The sequence below is a fragment of the Macrobrachium nipponense genome, chromosome 6 (genome assembly GCF_015104395.2).
Source record: "Macrobrachium nipponense isolate FS-2020 chromosome 6, ASM1510439v2, whole genome shotgun sequence".
Lineage (NCBI taxonomy): Eukaryota > Metazoa > Arthropoda > Malacostraca > Decapoda > Palaemonidae > Macrobrachium > Macrobrachium nipponense.
This window is the reverse complement of record NC_061108.1, coordinates 127418259-127438827: the sequence shown is the minus strand read 5'-3', so window position 1 is coordinate 127438827 and position 20569 is coordinate 127418259. Positions and strand designations below refer to the sequence as shown.

Here is a 20569-nt window from a genome sequence, read left to right as displayed (position 1 = left end):
CCTAGTCCCGTGCAGACACAAAACAGTTAGGACTATTTCATTGTCTAGAACACTAGACAAAGATCTGCAATAGACGATTTACTATATCCCGAGATACTCATAAACATCTTCCATACACTCGCCAAAATATTTATGAGCAACGCTACCTTGGATTCCATTTTGACAGTCAGGGCAAGATACTAAAAAAAACACTCATCATGTTCGACTTCAATGTGGAGATGTAATTCGTCTGAAGCGATTTTAATTAAGACAAGAACGGAGTTCGTCATTCCTGACTCAAGCAAATGGAACAAAATGCAAAATGCTAGTCACAGTCAAATTTGCAATGGTGTTCTTTACAATCACGACTCTACGCCTTGCAAAATGACGTCACGGATTCAGGGGCACTCCCTCGGCACTCACTGAATGTGAACGTCCTGATTACCTTATTACACAAGGATTTGCTTTTCACGAAGTGTCAGCGTACTCCAATAATAGACTCACATCAGCCGTACGTCTGATGTCTAGGCCCGTCCCTTACGACACTCCTGATTGGCTGTTGATAAGCCAATCACAGGGCTGGAAACTCTCAGTCTCGCTCGAGAGTTCACATAAGCAGGATGTATGTTCCGACCTCTCTTTCAAAAATTATAACTTTCATGACACCTCAGTTTTACCTGCAGAAAAGTGTTTCCGAATTTCATCACTAAAAATCCTCAAGCCAGTGATTTATGGATTATAATGATGTAAGAATTATGAAGAAAATCGTAATATTATATAATAAAAAGGAATTATGAGAGGGATATAGTATAATCTTATCAGTGGGGCAAAGTCTGCTCGAAGCAATCAACGTCTGCTGATCTAGCAACTACGAGTAAGAGCAAAATTCAATTCATGCATAAACTCCCGTAACCATTTGTAGTGGCTACAAGCAATGGCTCAGCAATTTCATCCCAAGCTCCAAGGCTTAGAAGACTGCTACAGGCATTAGGAATCTAGTGGGAGAGGCACCAGGCTGTCACAATGACGGCCGACAAAACTACGGAGTAAACACCACTTACAGTATAGTTATACTGTCCCTAAAGTTTAGTTTTAATTACATTTAAACACTGCAGCAAAAACGGGGGAGTATATTTATATTTTAATTACCGTCATTTTTTTTACTTGTATTTCACTCACTGATAAATTACCATGTTAATACACGTATAAATGGCCTTGCAGTTGCATTCCTGAAGTGTAGTACTTCCCAGTTTTGAAATACTACACTTAAGAAATAATGGTCTCAAGGCTGTACGTGTGTGGCTTACATTTACATTCAACGCCCTTTTAAATAACTAGGATGATTACGTAGAGCTAAATCGAGAGAGAGAGAGAGAGAGAGAGAGAGAGAGAGAGAGAGAGAGAGAGAGAGAGAGAGAGAGGCTCACATTTACATTCAACTCCCTCTTAAATACCTGGGATGATTACGTAGAGCAAAATTTTGAGAGCGAGAGAGTAGGAGAGAGGAGAGAGGCTCACATTTAAATATTCCTCCCCTCCCTTCCTAAATTACCTTGGATGAATTAGGTAAGCAAAAATTTGAGAGAAGAGAAGAGAGAGAGAGAAAAGAGAAGAGGATAGAGAAGAAGAGAGAAGAGAGAGAAGAGGAGAGAGAGAAAACCTATGTTCCTCCTCTGCAACACTGACAAAGTAAAAAATATTTCCCTTACAAAGAATTGGCCCTGAATGATACTTGAATTGTAAAAGATTTGTTACGACAGAATTAAAAAAAAAAAAAAAAAAAAAAAAAAAGCGCGCGAAACAGGCTCCAAATGCAATACTAGCAAAAGGACTTCGGTCGTTACCTTTTTACCCTCCCTGGAAAAAGAATGGTCTTTAAACAACCAAAGGAAAGTATACACACAAAAGCCCATTTCAAATATCCTACTCAAAGGGCCTCTACCATACTTGTCGGATACAAGTTACCTTAAAAGAAAACATTGCAATTGATAATGTTGATATCTTCATGGGTAAGGAAGCTAGCTGCCAATATATCAAGGAATAAATTATATACGGGTTTTTTGGATCATATAAACAGGATGCTGATATAGCACTGTTTTCAAGTGTATTAAGTAAGGCTTATTTCCATATGAATGAAATTGCGTAACTGTACATGCTATACAATGCTACTTGAGCTCTGCATTCCCAACGCAATAGAATAATATATTGAATAGCCTTTCTAAAATCAATGTGTGTGTGAGAGAGAGAGAGAGGAGGATGAGAGAGACGAGAGATGAGAGTGACTGAGAAGATCGAGAGAGAGAGAGAGAGAGAGAGAATGCAAATAATATATGGTCACTTGTGCACGAAAATGAACACAGCACATGGATACATAATTAAAAATTGCTAGTCCGCGCATAATATTTATGAAATATATAGCATACTCCCACGCTGGGTTCAAGTAATGTGCTCGAAAGCACATTACTTAATTTTTGTGACCTTATATTGGCAAAAGCTACTTGTATACTAAAGCGAATTGGCAACGCTGCTGAAGTAAAGGAATCCTCCAATAAGGAATTAAAAAAAATAGGTTATCTTCATCAAATCTGTCACTCCCTATTAAGATCCTAATTTTAACCAAATGAACAAGTACACTGCCTCATCCTGATGCATGCGAGTTAAATTGTAAAAATATACGAAAATCAAAAGGATAGTCTAAAAGCTTATTTGGCTTTTACTGAATTGTTTAGACATAGTACTGTATATCCATCCAAAACATAATTATGCAGCCTTTATTCAAATAATACTTTAATATAGTACGCATTTTACTATATATTAATTTCCTGTTAGTTTAGCAGCACTGTAAAATTTTTGCCCGGTACCTGATTCAACGCTCAAGTCAAAAAGGGCACAAAATGCACCATAATCGATCTTCCTTTTCCAGTTCGAGAATCGAACGCTGGTTACTCGGTTTGTGAGCTGAGCGCATGCTACCAGTGCGCCATAAGGCCAGAGAGAGATAATGAAGCAGGTTATTGTTACAAAATATAATCGTAGCTTTTAAAAGGAAATATACAAAATGCATCATGTTTTGCCAATAACGTTTCTTCATAGTGCAACCAGTAAGCATGCATTTAATTGCTCTGTCTCTCGGTAAAAAAAAAAATAAAATAAAATAAAATATCTTTTTCTACCTCCATACATTTATCTAGATTTACCATTAAGATATTAAAATTCTCTCTCTCTCTCTCTCTCTCTCTCTCTCTCTCTCTCTCTCTCTCTCTCTCACGTTCCTCGGACTGCATTGCAAAGTGTACGTACTCTTAAAAGAGCGTAACAAAAGACGAACGTAGCAGGTGCCTAGACCCAGAAGCCCATTCCCCTGAGTCCTAAGAGAATTCCCCCCACCCCCCTCTATTCATGGGATGGAGAGAAGAGGGAGGAGGGGGGAGGGGTTAAGGAATAGCGCCTGCCGGAGGTATCCGAACGAGACAGCCTAGGGGATCACTTACTGGTGGAGCGAAGGGTAGCGACCTTTGACCTCACTGATGCCTTCCGTCGTTGACCCAATACCTAGGCCTGATCGCGCTGCCAGAGCGTGCTGCCCACGCTTGGCATCCCCAGCAGGAGAAAGTGCGCCGTATATATAAATATGTTGGCAAGGCGAATGTTTGTTAGTCCCATCTCCTCCTCCAGTCCCTTTCGGAGATCTCCTGAGTACGTCGCCATGAAGACGCAGGTACGTAAGTGGAGAAAGAAAAGTGGTGGTACTAGAGTAGCCTGCCGTAGGCCTATGTTCTCAAACGTACTACAGTAGCCTGCCGTAGGCCTATATTCTCAAACGTACTACAGTAGCCTGCCGTAGGCCTATGTTCTCAAACTCGAATTACAAACGCCATCGAGGAACTTTCCGGGTCTTAGAGTGACAGTGAACAAGTTCGGATAGAAAAGAGTAATTTGAAATCTGAGAAAAATGGAATTTTTAATTCAATCAAAGTATTTTTTTCTTTCATTCTATAATTCTCGACAGCTAAGGACTAGGAACTAGGCCCAAAAATTAATTAATGTCAAGAAACTCCTAGAATCAACAAAGCCCCTTTGTACACCATTCCAATCTCAATCAATACCAAAGACAAATTTTATTTATCATCGGTTCCAAATTAACAAAGATGATTTTATATTGAAATAATGAACATGTTCCTACTTGAGCAAATAAGCCATAAAATAGAATTCACGCAATAAAAAGAAAGTAACGTGTAGTTGTAGTCTAAATGCATTCTGATACCATACAACTGAAGAACAAACCCTAATGAAGAAAAAATATTACATAGCATCAGCTATGGAGTAGAGAGCTTTGTTGGAAATGTTCATCGGACATCGTTAAATACAGATATCTAAATAAAAAAAAAAAAAGAAATGTTCATGATTTAAACACTGACAACTATGATAAAAAAAAGCCAGCCAAGTAAAATCTTGTCTCAATCCTGCATTCTGAAATCTGGGTTAGTCTGTAATATCACAAGTTTCAAATAATAATAATAATAATAATAATAATAATAATAATAATAATAATAATAATAATAATAGAAACTTGGGAAACATGAATTAAAACCTAAACGCAATGGCGGATCTGAAACAAAATGCGATCGCAAATACCGCAATACACGAATTGCTGATAGCACCGGATCCTTTACTCGTTTGTGGAATATGAATCTGAAATCTTATACAAGGTTCGGTTCTTATCATTGAAAACAACAAATCAATAGCAGAAAGTCTTTTTCCTAAGATTAGGCCTAGCTTTTGTGAAAGAAAAATAAACTTGCTTTTGTATTTACGAATAAAACCTGTAGTAAACCTCAAAAACCACAGCACAATATATGGATATACATTCGTAGGAAAACTATTCATTAGTCTCATTAAAAGTTTAATTTTGGCTGAAAACTAAGTTGTGTGTCCATCAGTGTCAAACGTCAGTTGTTAAATATTTTTCACAACACATAAAATAACATTTCCTGCAAAATTCATAACACATTTTTTAACAACGAAATCAACTTCAAAGAGTTGAATCAAGATCAATTCTCATAAGTAGGAGAAGGTTAATTGCAACTTTTAAAAAATATGCAATTCAAAATCAGCTCAAAACTGTAATAACAATATTGAAACGATATTTTGGAATTATCCTTCCATCGTCTGTATCTCCCGAGTCTAATAATACTTATGAATCGCAGGATGCTGACTTACACCTTCCTTCGGATCCTTATTTGATATTCAAAGAAAACACTTCATACAAGCGCGCATTACAACTAACCATAGCTCCACCTTTTGAGCTAAAGATTTCCTCTTTCCTTGAGTAGAAGTAAACGGATATAATGGATTTAAAACATCGATTAGTATTCATAAAATATATTTCCCTAAGTTTACTTGTCAATCAACTTGACGTGACAGCCGACGAGATAAGGCAGTCATAAGTAAATCTTCCTCGCATTGATAATGGATTTTTCACGTCACTTCGAGTCTCGGTGTAAAGGACTAAACAAGTTCTGATAAGTGCGTATAACGAATGGCGCATTTGAGGAATAAAATGATTAAAGCTTCTATCAAAATCTTATTACGCATATATCTGTCACGCCATTTCACATTAGTTGCAAAGTACAATTTTATTTAGCCCACCCACGTATTTTTCCGTTTATATATATCCAACGACCTGAAATTCTTGGTACAACTTACCTTAAAGTTCCGGGTCTTCGCATATCAAAAGTTTTCACATAAAAAAAAAAAAAAAATACTTGATAGAACAACATTTACGACTACTTTTTTCTTAACAGCACGGGAAATGCACAGTCTCGCAGAGCTTAGGAATACGTTAACACCATACCAAACATAATGGAATCATACACACGCGCGCACACACACACACAAGCATGACTGATGTAGATAAAATATCTCAGCACACAATAACAATTAGTTAAACCACTGTACTCCCTCAAGAATTATTCAATCGCCAGATTTTTTTTTTTTTTACGATTCTTGCTGGCATATGGCCACTGGCTAGCTCGGTCATCGATGACTACAACTTTTTGGATCAGGGTTCAAAATAAACACCAAATCTTCTGTGTATTTAAGAGAAACCACCTGACATCTTTTAAACATTTCCCTAATAATCAAGTATTCAAGGAAAAAAAAATTTCCATCTGACATTTCAACTAAAATACTACATATACATACATACATACATATATATATATATATATATATTTATATATATATAGATATTATAGATATATAATATATATATGTATTATACGTGTTTTACATTCCTTTCCAATTAGAATTGTTTTGATCAAACTTGAAAACACAAGCGCTAAAACCTGTCAGCAGTTACGTGTAGATTATTTGTTAATTAAAGAAGAGTTGCCTACGAACCCTTGGGTATTTATTTAGCCCTACTGCAATTTATTGATACGTTTGTCATATCTAGGGAATAGAAAACAAATCAGATGAGCAAGTTAGAAAATAAATGGAAAAGGTTCAGTAACAAAGAAAATACCTAAGATTGAATCTATAAGATTGAATCAATACTAGACCCAATGTGGATGGTGTTAAGAATTTAGGGTATATATGATAATGAGAGCGAATTCTAGACTTGACATGTCCGTGAAACGTGTTATTCAGAAACATGGAAGTCTTATGTTTAGAATTTTAAATTTATATGTACTACTCACACCCGCTGACTTTCTAGGTCAGATCAGTTAGTGAACTAAGTACTCTAACAAAGACCCTGTGAACAGCTATAACAAGGACAAAATACTACATATGAATAACACACGACACAACGCTTTTAGGCCTAGTTTCGTAGTTTTTTTCGCAGTCTACGTACCTTTAGGCTTAGGTACTACTTGGCGTCTTTTCGTAGTTTTTCGCAATGTGCCCTTGGACTTTACCTGACTAGCCTATTGGCCCTTCGGTCAGTCACATTCCTTAAAACATTCCTATTAAAAAATACTCCCTATTTTTAAAACGTTCCTATTGAAACAATACACCCGAATTTAACCTATCATAACCAAACTCACGTCATAGATAGTTAAGACAATGTGCCTCGAAGCATGGCAAAAACATTTTTAAAAACCTACCCTACGAAACACATCCACATACACTACCTACATGTCTAATATCTTACAGTACGAAGCCTAATGTATAAAACTACACTGATAGGATGAATGGTACATAAAATTTGATAACGTACCTATACTTAAAACACACTAATTCTACTTCGCGATGGTACTCACCTAACCTGACGTCTTGGTCCCGCGTGCTGCGATCAGTGGAGCCTAATTCTTGTACAAAGTTGACAGTTAAAATGCTTTTTTTTCTACGACGATGTTTTTTTCCATATCCGTAAGGATGTATAGGGTAAACACGTGCCTATATAGGTTACGTTTGGTCAATTTGAACACTCAGGAGCAACGCCAAACCTTATTTTGGCGCTGAATGGGAAATGGCAGCCAGCCCGACAGCCATACTAAGTGCACCATTTCTTTATCATGATTATTATAAAAGTATTTGTTGTAGTAGTAAGGGCGCGAGCAGTTTCTAACGACAATCTCGAACTTACACCGGCACGAAAGTAAAAGACACAGCACAACGAACTAAAGAACACAAAGAAACTTAACATAGGGATGCCTTTCGTTACGGTCTACGCTCTACGGTAAAAGTTTTCATGAACGCCTCTGGGCTAGTTCCCTACGTCAGAGCTTCAGAATCTATTTCTAATACTATTCAAAATTCAGAATGGCGTAATATTTGCGCATTAATGTTACTAGTTTTATTATTTGTAGATGATTTTTTTTAAATCAATGTTCTATCTATTCCAATCTAAAAGTGGGCTAGTTCCCTACGTCAGAGCTTCAGATTATCTTCCCATGCTATTTAAAATTCAGAATGGCGTAATATCTGAGTAGTAATGTTACTATTTTTATTATTTGTAGTGAATTTTTTTAGCAATGTTCTATTTATTCCAATCTAAAAATGTAAGAATCAATTGAGAGACTCGAATCCGTCTGTGCTAAGAATTCTACACACCACCTACAATGTCGGAGTTTGTGTAGGGGAGGGAAATGTTGATGAGCCTACAGTGTAATTGTATGAAGCTGCTTGTGTTGTAGAAGTTTTCTATGCAAGGGATTCATCCCCAATTCAGTTAAACTCTGAATGTGGCAGTGGCCATTGTCATGTCTTTTCTCTTGGGTCATCCCTTATATAAGGAAATAGTTTAATGTTGGAAAGAATGTGGGTATGTTGTTTTTCGACAAGCTATTTCCTTCACAAGGAATGGCTCCATAGACAAGCAAGATAATGGTCGCAGCTACATGAATACATTTTATTACTGAATCATGCCTGACCCACGGCCAGATAATTTTCTCGACATTCGTCATTTGATGCCCTCGCGCAATAAATTTATTAGTAACACGATGATCTCTAACGATTTTAGGATTGATACGGATGTGACAAGGCCTTATCCACTATGCTAAGTACGGTGGAAATGGGTTGAGTACAGAACCTGAATTTGACAGAAATATGTACCTACGCCATAAGTTAAATCCGCTTTTATCTCTTGATGTCTTAGTGGATGAGTTCCTGCCAACTTTGTATCACACCCAAATGGCATGGGTTCAAGTCATAACCAGAACAGATGAACTCTTAAGGATTATTTAAGTTAGTCCCCTGCTAAATTGAATTCGATATTAAGGGGTACGTGTGGTTTAATTTTTAAAAAGTGTAATAATATATTATATATATATATAATATATATATATTTCTATCTATATATATATAGCGTTTGTTTGTTTGTATGATGTTTTAACGTTACATGGAACCAGTGGTTATTCAGCAACGGGACCAACGGCTTTACCAACTTCCGAACCACGTCGAGAGTGAACTTCTATCACCAGAAATATAGTGTGTGTGTGTGTGTGTGTATGTGTGCGTGGGTATTATTTTCAACATCAAGTATTACATAAATGCTAAAGTTTTCTTAAGTGCAATTTCAGAGACGGCGATAGACAAGACTGACCCACGACGAGGAGGTTTTGACTTGGCCCTGTTGCCTCTACTTACTCAAGAAACCTTGAATGAAGTGGACAGGGACACACGAATGCTTGCCTGAACATCAGTGATATAAAAGAATGTTAATTGTCATCAGATTTTTTTAAAGTACTTCGTCACCATTTTACATGACCAATAGTAAAAAAAAAAAAAAAAAAAAAAAAAACTAAATTCCGCTTTGGTATTCATTACCCACCTCTCCTTGGTAAATTACCGTTGTCGTGCAGAAAAACTCTTCCATAAATAATAATCATAAAAAGCAAAATTAATAAGCAGCATTATGAAATATTTAAAAAACCAAGTTATTTTATTCATCGCTGCAAACATTTTCTCCCTTGCCACACCATATATGGTACTAATTCTTACTCTTGGAGAAAGACATGCTGGTTCTTACTTGTACTATATATAGTACTATTTTGCTTATTACTTCATGTTAGTGTAACATATTGCCACACGAAATTACCTAACTTGCATTTGAATAATTCGAAGGGTTCTTTTCAATTAATCCGTGTCCTTGGTCTTCCAGCTGCTCTTAACCTTCACCATCATGGGAGTGGCTATAGGATCACCCTTGGCCCAAGATGGTAGCGGCGACGGCTACCGCATACAGTCTCCCATTCTTGTGCCCTCTGGAATCTTTAGTGCACCTACAGTGCCTCCATCCCCACCTCCAGTCCCTTCACAAGCTCTTCCAGCCCCAACTCCAATCTCTTCACCTGGTCGTCCAGCCCCACCTTCGATCCCTTCACCTGCTCTTCCAGGCCCACCTTCCATCCCTTCACAAGCTCTTCCAGCCCCACCTCCAATCTCTTCACCTGCTCTTCCAGGCCAACCTTCGATCCCTTCACCTGCTCTTCCAGCTCCACCTTCAATCTCTTTAGCTGGTCGTCCAGCTCCACCTTCAGTCCCTTCATCTGTTCGTCCGACTGATCAGCTGTACTCCACACCCAATCAGCAACAACTGCAGACGGAACAAGAGCTTTCTGCGACACAAGAACTGGAGAAATTTTCTGGTTCGACTTTCAGCGACCCTGTTGGATCCCCTGCACCCCCACCACTACCATCACAGGTTAGATTTTTTATTATTATTATAATTTTATCGAAAAGAATCAAATTAGCATTAACTTATTTAAACCCTCCAAAATTTGGTCTTAATCCTAATGCATTACTCACAGGTTTAAAAACTGTAGCACTGAAAATCGGCTTATAATTCCTTCAAGCACCATTTTTTTACCAGACTTTGTACTGTCACTCTAAAAAAATTAAATTAGCATTAACTGACTTAAACCCCCCAAAATGTGGTCTTATTCCTAATGCATTACTCACAGGCTTAAAAACTGCAGCACTGAAAATCGGCTTGTCATTCCTTCAAGCATCCGTTTTCTTTCACCCTACTTTGTATTGTCACTCTAACAAAACAATCGGTACCATTTTTTTTCATCAGACATTGTATTGTCACTCTAAAAAAACAAATCGCACCCATTTAGGCATTTTAATACCTTTCAAATTAACCCTACTCTCCTTCACAGATGAAGGGCATGCCCTACGAGTTTGAGTGGAATGTGAATGACATAGAAAACGGCCTCGTGTACGGTCATCAGGAGAGCTCAGATGGCACAGTAGCACAAGGAGAATACAGAGTTCTCCTCCCTGACGGACGTCTCCAAATTGTGACCTTTGAAGACAGAGGACAAGGATATCAGGCCCAAGTCACTTATCAGGCCTATAATGTGTAAAAGACATCAGCACAAAGGGGGACCATGACTGTCAGTCACCAAAAAATTATTATTATTTTTTTACAGAATCTGGACAGGACAGGGCAAAATTTACGAAAAATTATTGTGGAACGGTATACTTGAGCTTTATCTAATTTCCAAAGTTATGAAAATTATAAGCTGTATCCTTTCAGGAGAGTATAATCATTTTTAATGAAAAATTTACTTTAAAATTTTTTTGAAAACTAAGCTTTAGGCTCTTAATCGTTTATGTAGACTACACGGAAGTGTGAGGATAGATTTGATAGTTCAGTTCTACCGTGGAAGTAATTAGGAGCTTTAGTAAATACAGTACGTGTAAACCAGTCAAACAAAATATTTAGCAAAATACCACCCATCATGCATTGCGACTGCATGACCCGTCCTGAATAAATACCATTGCCAGTTCTTCATTTAAACAAACTTAAAAATTACAGCAGTTGGTCCTCAAATATGCCTTACTATTATGAAATTGAACACTCGAGTAGAGATAGTCTCTGCTGAGGGTTTCCCTGGATCGTTTCTTGGCTTATTTATATAAATACTACTTCACAAAAAAATTTTACACTGTTATTCTAATGCAAAGTGCATCTTATTTGTCATTTACTTTGACTTTGTTTTTTATTGTCAGTTTGTTAACTTTTTATAATGTTTAAGAGATGAATGACATTCTCCCTGTCTGGTATGGGGAGCTGTGCACTATTGTTGTTGTTGTTGATGAATTTTATTTTCTGTAAACTTATGTCACTGTATGACAGTAATGTTGAGAGCTATATAAATCAATGATAAAATAGTAAGTATTTCACTGCAACCTTTTAACTCCTTCATATTCTTTTTTCAAACACTAATGAAACGACTCTAGAAATATATATATATATAATATATATATATATATAGATATATATATATAATATATAGTATGTAATGAACTACAACCACTGTATGAGCTGTCATTTTGCATATCAGGCTTGCCAAAGACTTATGATCAACTGGTCTGCAGAGCAACTTTTCATCATCCACACAGAAATGAGACCAAAATTGCTCCTCTCCAGACTAAAGTTTTCAAGGAACAAAGCCATACAATTTGCTTGATGAAGTTAGTACTATACAGCAGTACACATAAACGTAAAACTGAATCTCTGCAGGGAAGTCTAGGAGCCCATGAATTATGAATGCATATAATTTTATTGATGGATTTGGGGTCCCATTTTGAAGCAATGCTTCTCGTACCAGACCAATAAGTTTTTTTGGGTCATCATTAGGGTATAAATTCTCATCAAATAGCTCAATTCATAATGCTGCTTAGTCTCTCTCTAAACTTGAATTGCATCATTGCAATATTGGCAACCCCAGAGTACCACTGTCATTTGGTAGCTTAAATAACCTTCTAAATAAGTATCATAAAAGTTTACCAAGAATTCAACTGAAACTGCCTTTATTTAATCAGTACCCAAAACTAGAAGTCAGAGGTAACACTCAAGATTCTCCAATGTTACTGAAAAAGGATTTCCAGTGAATTAGCATCTTGTTCAGTCCTAATCAGTTCAATATTTTTTTTCTGCATCATCCAGGTCACCCAAAAATATTTAAAAAACCATCCTTCAAAACAGTCCAGCTCACAAATGGATTACAATTCCTAAGGAACATACATCTCATTCATTTACAATCAAAATGTGTAAAATTTACTTTAATTGAAATTAGTAATTGTGCATATTACACAAATTCACAGAATCCAACTTTGCAACCAAATCTGACTACCACAGAAGTCTTTTTACTATTATCAAGCAAAGATTTTGGGATACACTAATCTGCTAGATTAGTATACTTGAGATCCTGTTGTTAATTTCCTAATGGGCTCCTGAAAGTTTAGATGGTATTTTACCTTGCCTGCTTTTCTTTAATATGGTGGAGATTGGAATTATCTGATCTGGCTTGCATGTAGATTATTAGCGGGTAATTTTGCTGGAATACTGTATTACAGGCATGACCACAAGGGAGATATTAACTGATGGTTTGAAAAATGTGTTTGTATCATCTTCATTTAAATATTACATGCTACAGTTCAAATAAATTTTTCATTTTGAGTATCAAACTTATCTGCAGATTGAAAATTTGAATCCCACAAGTGGTTTACGCACTTTAATTGCTAAATATTACTACATAATGGATGTGGTAATATGACTGGCTTATAGTCACTAAAACTGGCGTTACAACATTTGAGATTATTGATGTCATAGTGAAATTAAACAGGACACTCCTACAAAATCTTTGCTTAATAATAGTAAAAAGACTTCTGTGGTAGTCAGATTTGGTTGCAAAGTTGGATTTTGTGAATTTGTGTAATATGCACAATTACTTATTTCAGTTAAAGTAAATTTTACACATTTTGATTGTAAATGAATGAGATGTATGTTCCTTGGGAATTGTAATCCATTTGTGAGGTAGTTTCATACAAGAAATACCTAAAAATATATACATATAAAAATATCTGAATACATATACTACACTATATACATACATACTGAATGTCATGTTCTAAATGTTGTTGAGGAGACACACCTCCCTAACATGCATAACTGCTCTATATTACAATTCCCTGAGAATTGTAAGAATGATAAAAGACTCTGTCACGTCCCCAAGAAAGGAATCCATGTCTTAGATCCCAAAGCTTCAGAGATGCGACTAGCAAATGTCTCACAGTTGAGGGGACAACACAGTCATCATAGAATGGATGTTTTTCATCTGACATCAAGTACCCATGAGTGGGTCTTGTGTCTAATCCTAAGCCTGCACAACATGAGTTCTAGTCTCCTTGGCATATAAGCATATGACCAAGGAGATACTGATGATGTAACACTTTGCACCTTATGGTCTGTTTCAATGTTTTCCCAAAAGGGACTACCAGGGGTTTTTAATTTTCCGACCTACAAGACAAACTTTATCTCTATATAGACAGGCACCTCCTGGGTTCTGCAGAACCCAAAATGGGAAAGCAACCAGGAAAAATTTACTTCTTTACCTTTTCTTTTAACTAACAACAGCCATAATCTCTAAAATCAGTGCATGTAGAGTAAAAAAATATCCTAAACTATGAACACTCCTTGAGCAACAATATATAGAAACATATTTCCTTTTAAGTTAAAATTTACCTTTTAGGACCTCAAAAACTCCTGCTATAAACAGAAGCAACATGTGATATCTCATTTCTTTCTATATCAGGAAAGATTGGTCCAAAGCCAATGGCAGACTTCAAGCCATCTGTGAAAATTGCAACAGAGTTATCATGCTGGGAGGAATAATCTAGAACTATTGATCTCATTGGACATTTCTGCTTTCACCAAATTAAGCCATCTATAGCATTTTATCTCTGGGAGGTTGCAGGGGGCTAACCAAATATCTGACTTGTAAAGTCTCCCTCTTTGGGATGTTTAACAGACTGATTATACATTTAATTTTGAAAGCAAACGGTTGGGGTTGCTTGGGGTAATTTTCACAAAATTGCAGCTGCCTTTCATTTCTAGTCCAAATGCTGGTTACACATCTAAAGTAACATAGCTGATAATCAGTTAGGCTATATATATAGTATTAAAAATTTTTATATGGTCATTGCAATGAGCATGTAACATTATGGCAGAATACTGGAAACAAGTTTGGATTAATATTTCATCATATGTAATCTTATAACGTGCTTTCCATTTCAATTGGAAATTTGTTTTCCATAAACCAAATTGCCAAATGTTTTTCATGCATACATGATTAGCCCAATTTGATTCTTCCTTGAAGTCTGTTCACATCACATTGATACATGAAAGATTTGTAACTTTATGCAAGGTTAGTTGGATCTTTGATACTTACAGCCTTGCTTTTTTTTTTTTTAACTTCTGAATTAATCTTCGGTGACCATTATTAGTCTTTTTGACTAAACCAGTCAAGTATTCTTCAGTCATCATCCTAAATGCTTTCTAGTCAGCTTTTGCCCCCTTGATGGGGCTAGAGATAGAAAATAATTTTCCTTCACTTTTCGAAGTCCTATGGGTCTTATGTCTTCATCTGTTCCCTTTCTACATTATTTTCTGGGTCTTCTTACAGATCTTTACCCTAATACTTTCATATCAAATTCAAGGGGAGCAAAAATCCTTTGCCTTGTAGGTCTGCCTATTAATCACAAGTGAAATACCTTATGTCCCCACCTCACAATTTGCTCTTGTAATGTACTTCAGACATCAAACACCTCCACTCAATGTATAATTGTAAACCAGTGCACTGATTTTGACCCCATCTGCTACTCTTTCTTGTTCCTTTAACTCTTGCTTTGCAATCCAGCATGTCCACAAGACGACGAAAGTGCAGAACATATTCCAAGACCTGCCTGTCTATCACAACAAGGTTCTTGACCCCTCTCTCCTAGACACTTTCAATTATGCATTTGTGGCATAAAAAGTTTCTTAGTCCATCTATATTTTGTAATCCTGAGCACATCTTTTATGTGATATTCTGTGGTTATGAAATTAGTAAATGCAATATTTTTGACTGTTGGGAAGAATGCTAAGTTCCTTAAAAAAGCATTTGTGACATATTCACGGCTTAAATGATTCTGTTTTCACTCCAAGATATGGGGGGGAAAAGGTGTACATTAACCTTTCTGCAAAAACAAACTTTGGTCCGAGTGTAATACTATGCAGTGAATGTTCTCAACTACAGAAAACATATAAACAAAGTTAAATCTTATGAAACAAGTAAACATCATCAAGAAATGTAATATTTTATTATAAATGATGTAATACAATACAATTATGTACAATAAAATATTCAAATATTTTCCTTTGACTTTTCTTCCAGCAACATTTGGACATACTGTGTAAGAACAGCAGAGCCCATGGTCTTCTATTTCTTGCCAAATCCTTTCAAAATTTCTAACAGCATATGCAATCATAATGAAACTCTATATACAAATGGCATAAAAATGCCCAAGTAAAGGTCAAAAGGTACAGTAGCATGATTTGCTTTGGTAATCTTAGTACGTACATCAAAAATATAATGTACACTATCCTTCTTAAAAAATAAAATATGAAAGTACAATTGATTGAATGGTTTTCTAGAAATGTATAAAAATCAACTAAATGAATCCAAATGTACTTTTGATGAAAAATGAGAATGGATGAAATTTACACATGGAGGAAAAATGAACTTTAGACAACCTAGTATCATATATCGTAAGTCATCAAGTCTTCAAAACGAGGCTTAGCTTTTTTCGATGCAGCTCCTTTATCTGGGGAAGTTCCTGTACTACTACTTTGTGTACTACTACTTGGTGTTAAAATATCTACTCTTCTTTGCTTCCCTTTATTATCGGTACCTGTTGTTTTACATTCACCAGCTTTCCTTTTTTTGGCTGAAAGTAAATTGTGCTTGTTAACTGCAGTAAACTGCCCAACCAAAGTCTCTCTCTTTACTTTTATTTTCTTGCTTTGAGTTCCAGAAACTTTCTCTCTTACTGCACACTTTGAAGAAGACGCTTCACCAACAATTCCTATTCTGGTGGGAAATTCAATGCTTTTCTTGTTCGTTTCTGTGCAACCTAAATTCCCTCTTATCACTTTGTTACCATCTACACCCAAGCAGTTTCCTTTCTTACCACTTGTCACAGAAGAGTCTGAAGGCTCACTTGCTTTTAAAATTGAATCACTCAAACTTTCTTCATTAAGAGGGCAAACACTCTTGTCTGAAACATCTTCCTTTGTTTCAGTTTTCTCTTCCTCTGTATCTGACTTTCTACCTTTCTCAAAACATTTGGCCTCACCTTCAACATGAGTTTGTTCATTTTCCCCAGATTCTACAACACTTATCTGTTTTCTCTCTAAATCTGGAGTTTTGCCTTTGTGTATTTTCCCTACAATGTCTTCTTTATTGTGTCTTTTCTTAATACTTAAACTCCCTTCTTCCTCTGCTATATCTTCAATTTTATCATTTCCTTTATGGTTTTCTGACAATTTTTTCCCCTCCATTTGAACTTTGTCCTCTTGCGGACTTACAAATTTAGAATCAGCATCTTGCTCTCCCATTTCTGGAAGAGTATTTGGAAATTCTGGTTCATCTACATGAAGATCATTTGGATCCTGAACATCTGAACTTTTTGTCACAAATGATGTACCTTCCCCTTTATCACTATACTGATTAGATCTGTCATCTTCCAAAGATGGTTTTTCCAAACAACTGGGATCACTCCCAGTATGATGAGACTGTATCTTGTTATCACAAGCCATCACCGAATCTAACACTCCTCTTGAACTTTCTTGCAAAGTGGGGTCTTCATACTCCACTTCAGTACACCCCTCTGAAGTTTTGCTGTTTCCAGGGGATTCATCTCTTCTCTCTGAATTTGAGATGTCTTTCTCACCCTCTGTAATCATATCAGAACTTGAAGAATTTCCTTCCTGTTCATTTTGCAATGTAATATTGTTTCTTAAATCAGATTCTTTCCTAATTTCACTAGCAACAGATTCACTTCTCAAATCTACCTCATTATCCAAAGTTAACTTTGAATGTGAGATGTCACTGCTGTCACTGGCCACTGTACTTGGAGAAGGCACCTGTTTAATTTTTACAGATTCTAATAAACTAGTTTGTGCTGCATCTGATCCCTCCCTTCCATTTGCACTCTCAACACAGTCCACTCTGTCTTTGATACTCGTTTGTTTTTTAGCTGACCCTTCACATTCCATTTCAACTTTTTCTTCCATATCTTTAATATCTTCATTCTCCTCTGGTTTTTCCAAATCCGTCTCATCTTCTTTCCCCCTGGCATTAGCCCATGTCTCTTCTGATTTTCCATCTTTCTCCAAACACTTCTCTCCTCCTATGACATTAGCCATACCAGTTTCTTCGGGTGAAGGTGATTCTGAATTTCCACATATTTTCTTGTCAATTCCAACAGGTAACGGAACTCCACTAGAAGTTACTGGCGGTTGTGAACACTCACTTTGTACCAAATGTTTTTGTACAATACCCTTATTATTTGTTTTTAATTTATTCACTTTCATCAAGCTTGCCTGATCAACTTCGTCTGTACTAAGAACATGCGGATGAACTTCCTCTGATCCTTCTTTCAATGAACTAAGTGATCCTCGTTTCAAGGAAAGTTTCACTTGTCTCTTTGCAGTATTACCTGGTGAAGAGATGTCCTGGCTGGGTTTCATAGCTGTTAACTCCATTTGTACTTTACTTTGACTCGTAGACTTCAAAGTGCTAATTTTACAAGGTGAAATTTGCTCGTTTTTCTTTACTTGTATTTCTTTCTGTTTTCCTTTGCTGGCACCCAAACCTAATTTCTCATTGAGCTCAAGAAGTTCCTGATTCTGACGCTTAACTGCTTGAAGCTGCTCTTCTAGTTCCTTGATCTTAGATGCCAATTCCCCAGATCCACTCTCTCCTGCAGAATCTTTAGCTTCGTTTTGAATGCTTTCTTGTGTCTGTACTGGTTCCTGACATTCCTTTATGCTATTGTGACTTTCATTATTATTACTTTCCTGAGATTCTTCTGTGGTAAAACGACGAACTTTCCTTTTTTTCTTAAGCCTACGTCTAGTTAAAGTTAACTTTTGGCTAATTCCTGAGCCAGCTTTGGTAACTGACCCCTGCTGTGACTTGCTTGTTGGAGATTCACTAATACTAATGTCAACTTTCGGTGATGACACTGATATTTCAGAATTACTTTTAAGATTTCCTGGAGTCTGATCATCTGGTTTCAGTTTTGCTGTAGATACTGTCATGCTTGTATCAACTTCTTTAGAGCCACGTCTCTTACTAGGAGCTGGAGTTGACACAGATGCAGGGGTTGAAGATGATGCAGAAGGATCAGTAACTCCTCTAAGTCTTTTGTTGTAATTTTTTTCTTGAGTGGACCATTCTGCTTTTCTTTTGCTTGTAACCCCCTTGCTACTCATTACAGAAGCTTGGTGTGAAATTAGCCTTCCATTTTCACCAGCAGGAATTGTTTCTGAATCTGGATTAACTGTCTTAGAATCCTCCTTTTCGCCCGACAATTTAGAAACACCCTTGCCTTTATTAGAGCTTGATGCTGGAGGCTCTGGAATAATTACACAATCCAACTTTCTTATGTCTTCTGGATGTTGTAAAAGATGGTCATGAATGGGTTTAGGAGCTTTAAGCAGAAGCGCCACATGTTCCTTCTCCAATGGAATTGGAGACACCTGCTGCAGCCAATTTCCCAATACGTCCTCACCCACCTTCAAATCAGCTGCAAGTCTCCACAGGCCATACAATAAACCATTATTGAAATACTTCCTTGGAAGTGGTCTTCCTTTACCTTCAAGCAAATGATCAATATTAACCCGATTTAAAAAGTCTTCCCACTTCAATTCCCGCTCACTTCGGTCACTTTGCACTTCTGGAACTTCTTCTTTAATCTCCTTCTTAATTTCTGGACACTCTGCAGTCTTCTTGAGTGCTTTCATACTTTTATGGGGCGTAAATAAGTAAACTGGAAGGGTGGTACTAATTTTATCAAAAAAGTCCCTGCTTGAGCCATCCAATGCAGAAGTGATACTGTTTATAAACATAAATACCTTGCTCTCAACAGGCTGCAAGCCCTTCATATGATATTCCATGGGCATCAGTTGCAGTAACCAATCCATTAATTCAGTAGAACTTACACCAATCTGCACCCTGAACTCATTTAATGCTAACAGCAAACAAGTGGTAAAATCTTCTTTACTCAGGGGATTGATATAGGATCCATCCAAAAGGCTGTCAAAGTTGACACACTTCAACATAGAATCCACCTTACTTACAATCCTCGATGATTCCTCCTGAAAATAGAGGGACATTATCTGAAAAAACAGTCATAAATACAATCCTACTATACTTTGATGCATAAAATCATAGTAAAATACATTAACAAACACATTGATATTATGCATAATCTAATTTTGAATAAACTTATAATTGGTAATATAAAAAAATTGGACCATTAAAACAAAGTTAAAATAATTATATCCTATCTTCTTTTGATATCAGTAAAATAATTATATCCTATCTTCTTTTGATATCAGTAATATGTATACTATTTACCACATGATATTAGGAGCACTGTCACCATATCTAATAAACACTTGAGTCTGATTTAGAAATTTACTACTATGAAAATACAATCACTGATAATATGTAAACTATTTTTAATTTTTTACATTTTGATATGCATGCAGAATTAATTTACCTGGCTATTTTTCATGTTGTTTAAAAGCAAGGAATAAACTGTTGATAAAACTGCACAAATGTACTTAAATGTATTCATAATATTGAAGTTTTAATACTTTAGGAAATAGAATACCTCAATTAATATACTAAAAAAGGTTTGGACACAATTAGATTTGTCAAAATAGCTTCTTACTTGGAGAGCAAATTTTTTGAATCTTAACAAAATCCCCAACAACCCGATTTAAAGGCATCATAAGCTATCATATTGAAAATTACAGTGGTGATTTATAGTGTTTTAAGAAATGTGTACACAAAATTTTTCTTTAATAGGAGCAAAAAAATTTTTTTTTTTTTTTAAACCCTCTCAACCATTATTTATTAATCAATTTCAAAAGTTCAAAAACCAAATTAAAGTTTATATCATGAAGAACAAAACTGCATGAATAAAATTGTTAAGTTAGGTTTTGTTTACTTTGAAAAAATAAAATAGTAAATAGCACAAAACATCCCCCCAAAAATACTAATAAAAATGAAAAATT

General features: G+C 36.1%; 3 protein-coding genes across 5 annotated transcripts in view; 1 reads left to right on the top strand and 2 right to left on the bottom strand.

Annotated features, from left to right (window-relative positions):
- The window catches only part of LOC135216165 (uncharacterized transmembrane protein DDB_G0289901-like), a 118745-nt gene extending 111073 nt beyond the window's left edge, over window positions 1–7672 (bottom strand). The window contains exon 1 of the mRNA XM_064251285.1: window positions 7245–7672. The gene's annotated coding sequence lies outside the window, so the exon portion shown is untranslated. The remainder of the gene's footprint in view (window positions 1–7244) is intronic.
- On the top strand, window positions 3470–11607 carry LOC135216164 (formin-2-like). Its single transcript, XM_064251283.1, has 3 exons — window positions 3470–3697; window positions 9587–10129; window positions 10590–11607. The coding sequence occupies exons 1-3, from the start codon at window positions 3611–3613 to the stop codon at window positions 10794–10796; spliced, it is 837 nt and encodes a 278-aa protein (XP_064107353.1). The 5' UTR covers window positions 3470–3610; the 3' UTR covers window positions 10797–11607.
- A 3955-nt stretch (window positions 11608–15562) lies between these two features.
- LOC135216159 (uncharacterized) overlaps window positions 15563–20569 on the bottom strand; it is a 109919-nt gene continuing 104912 nt past the window's right edge. For all 3 annotated transcript variants that reach the window (XM_064251272.1, XM_064251274.1, XM_064251275.1), the window contains exon 9: window positions 15563–19642. In XM_064251272.1, the coding sequence (XP_064107342.1) occupies window positions 16019–19642 (3624 nt within the window). In that variant the 3' untranslated portion in view covers window positions 15563–16018. The remainder of the gene's footprint in view (window positions 19643–20569) is intronic.

Coding starts and splice junctions, on each gene's coding strand:
- LOC135216164 (XM_064251283.1), top strand. CDS start 3,611: ATGTTGGCAAGGCGAATGTTTGTTAGTCCCATCTCCTCCTCCAGTCCC. Junction 3,698..9,586: donor ACGTCGCCATGAAGACGCAG/GTACGTAAGTGG, acceptor TTGGTCTTCCAG/CTGCTCTTAACCTTCACCAT. Junction 10,130..10,589: donor CCCCACCACTACCATCACAG/GTTAGATTTTTT, acceptor TCTCCTTCACAG/ATGAAGGGCATGCCCTACGA.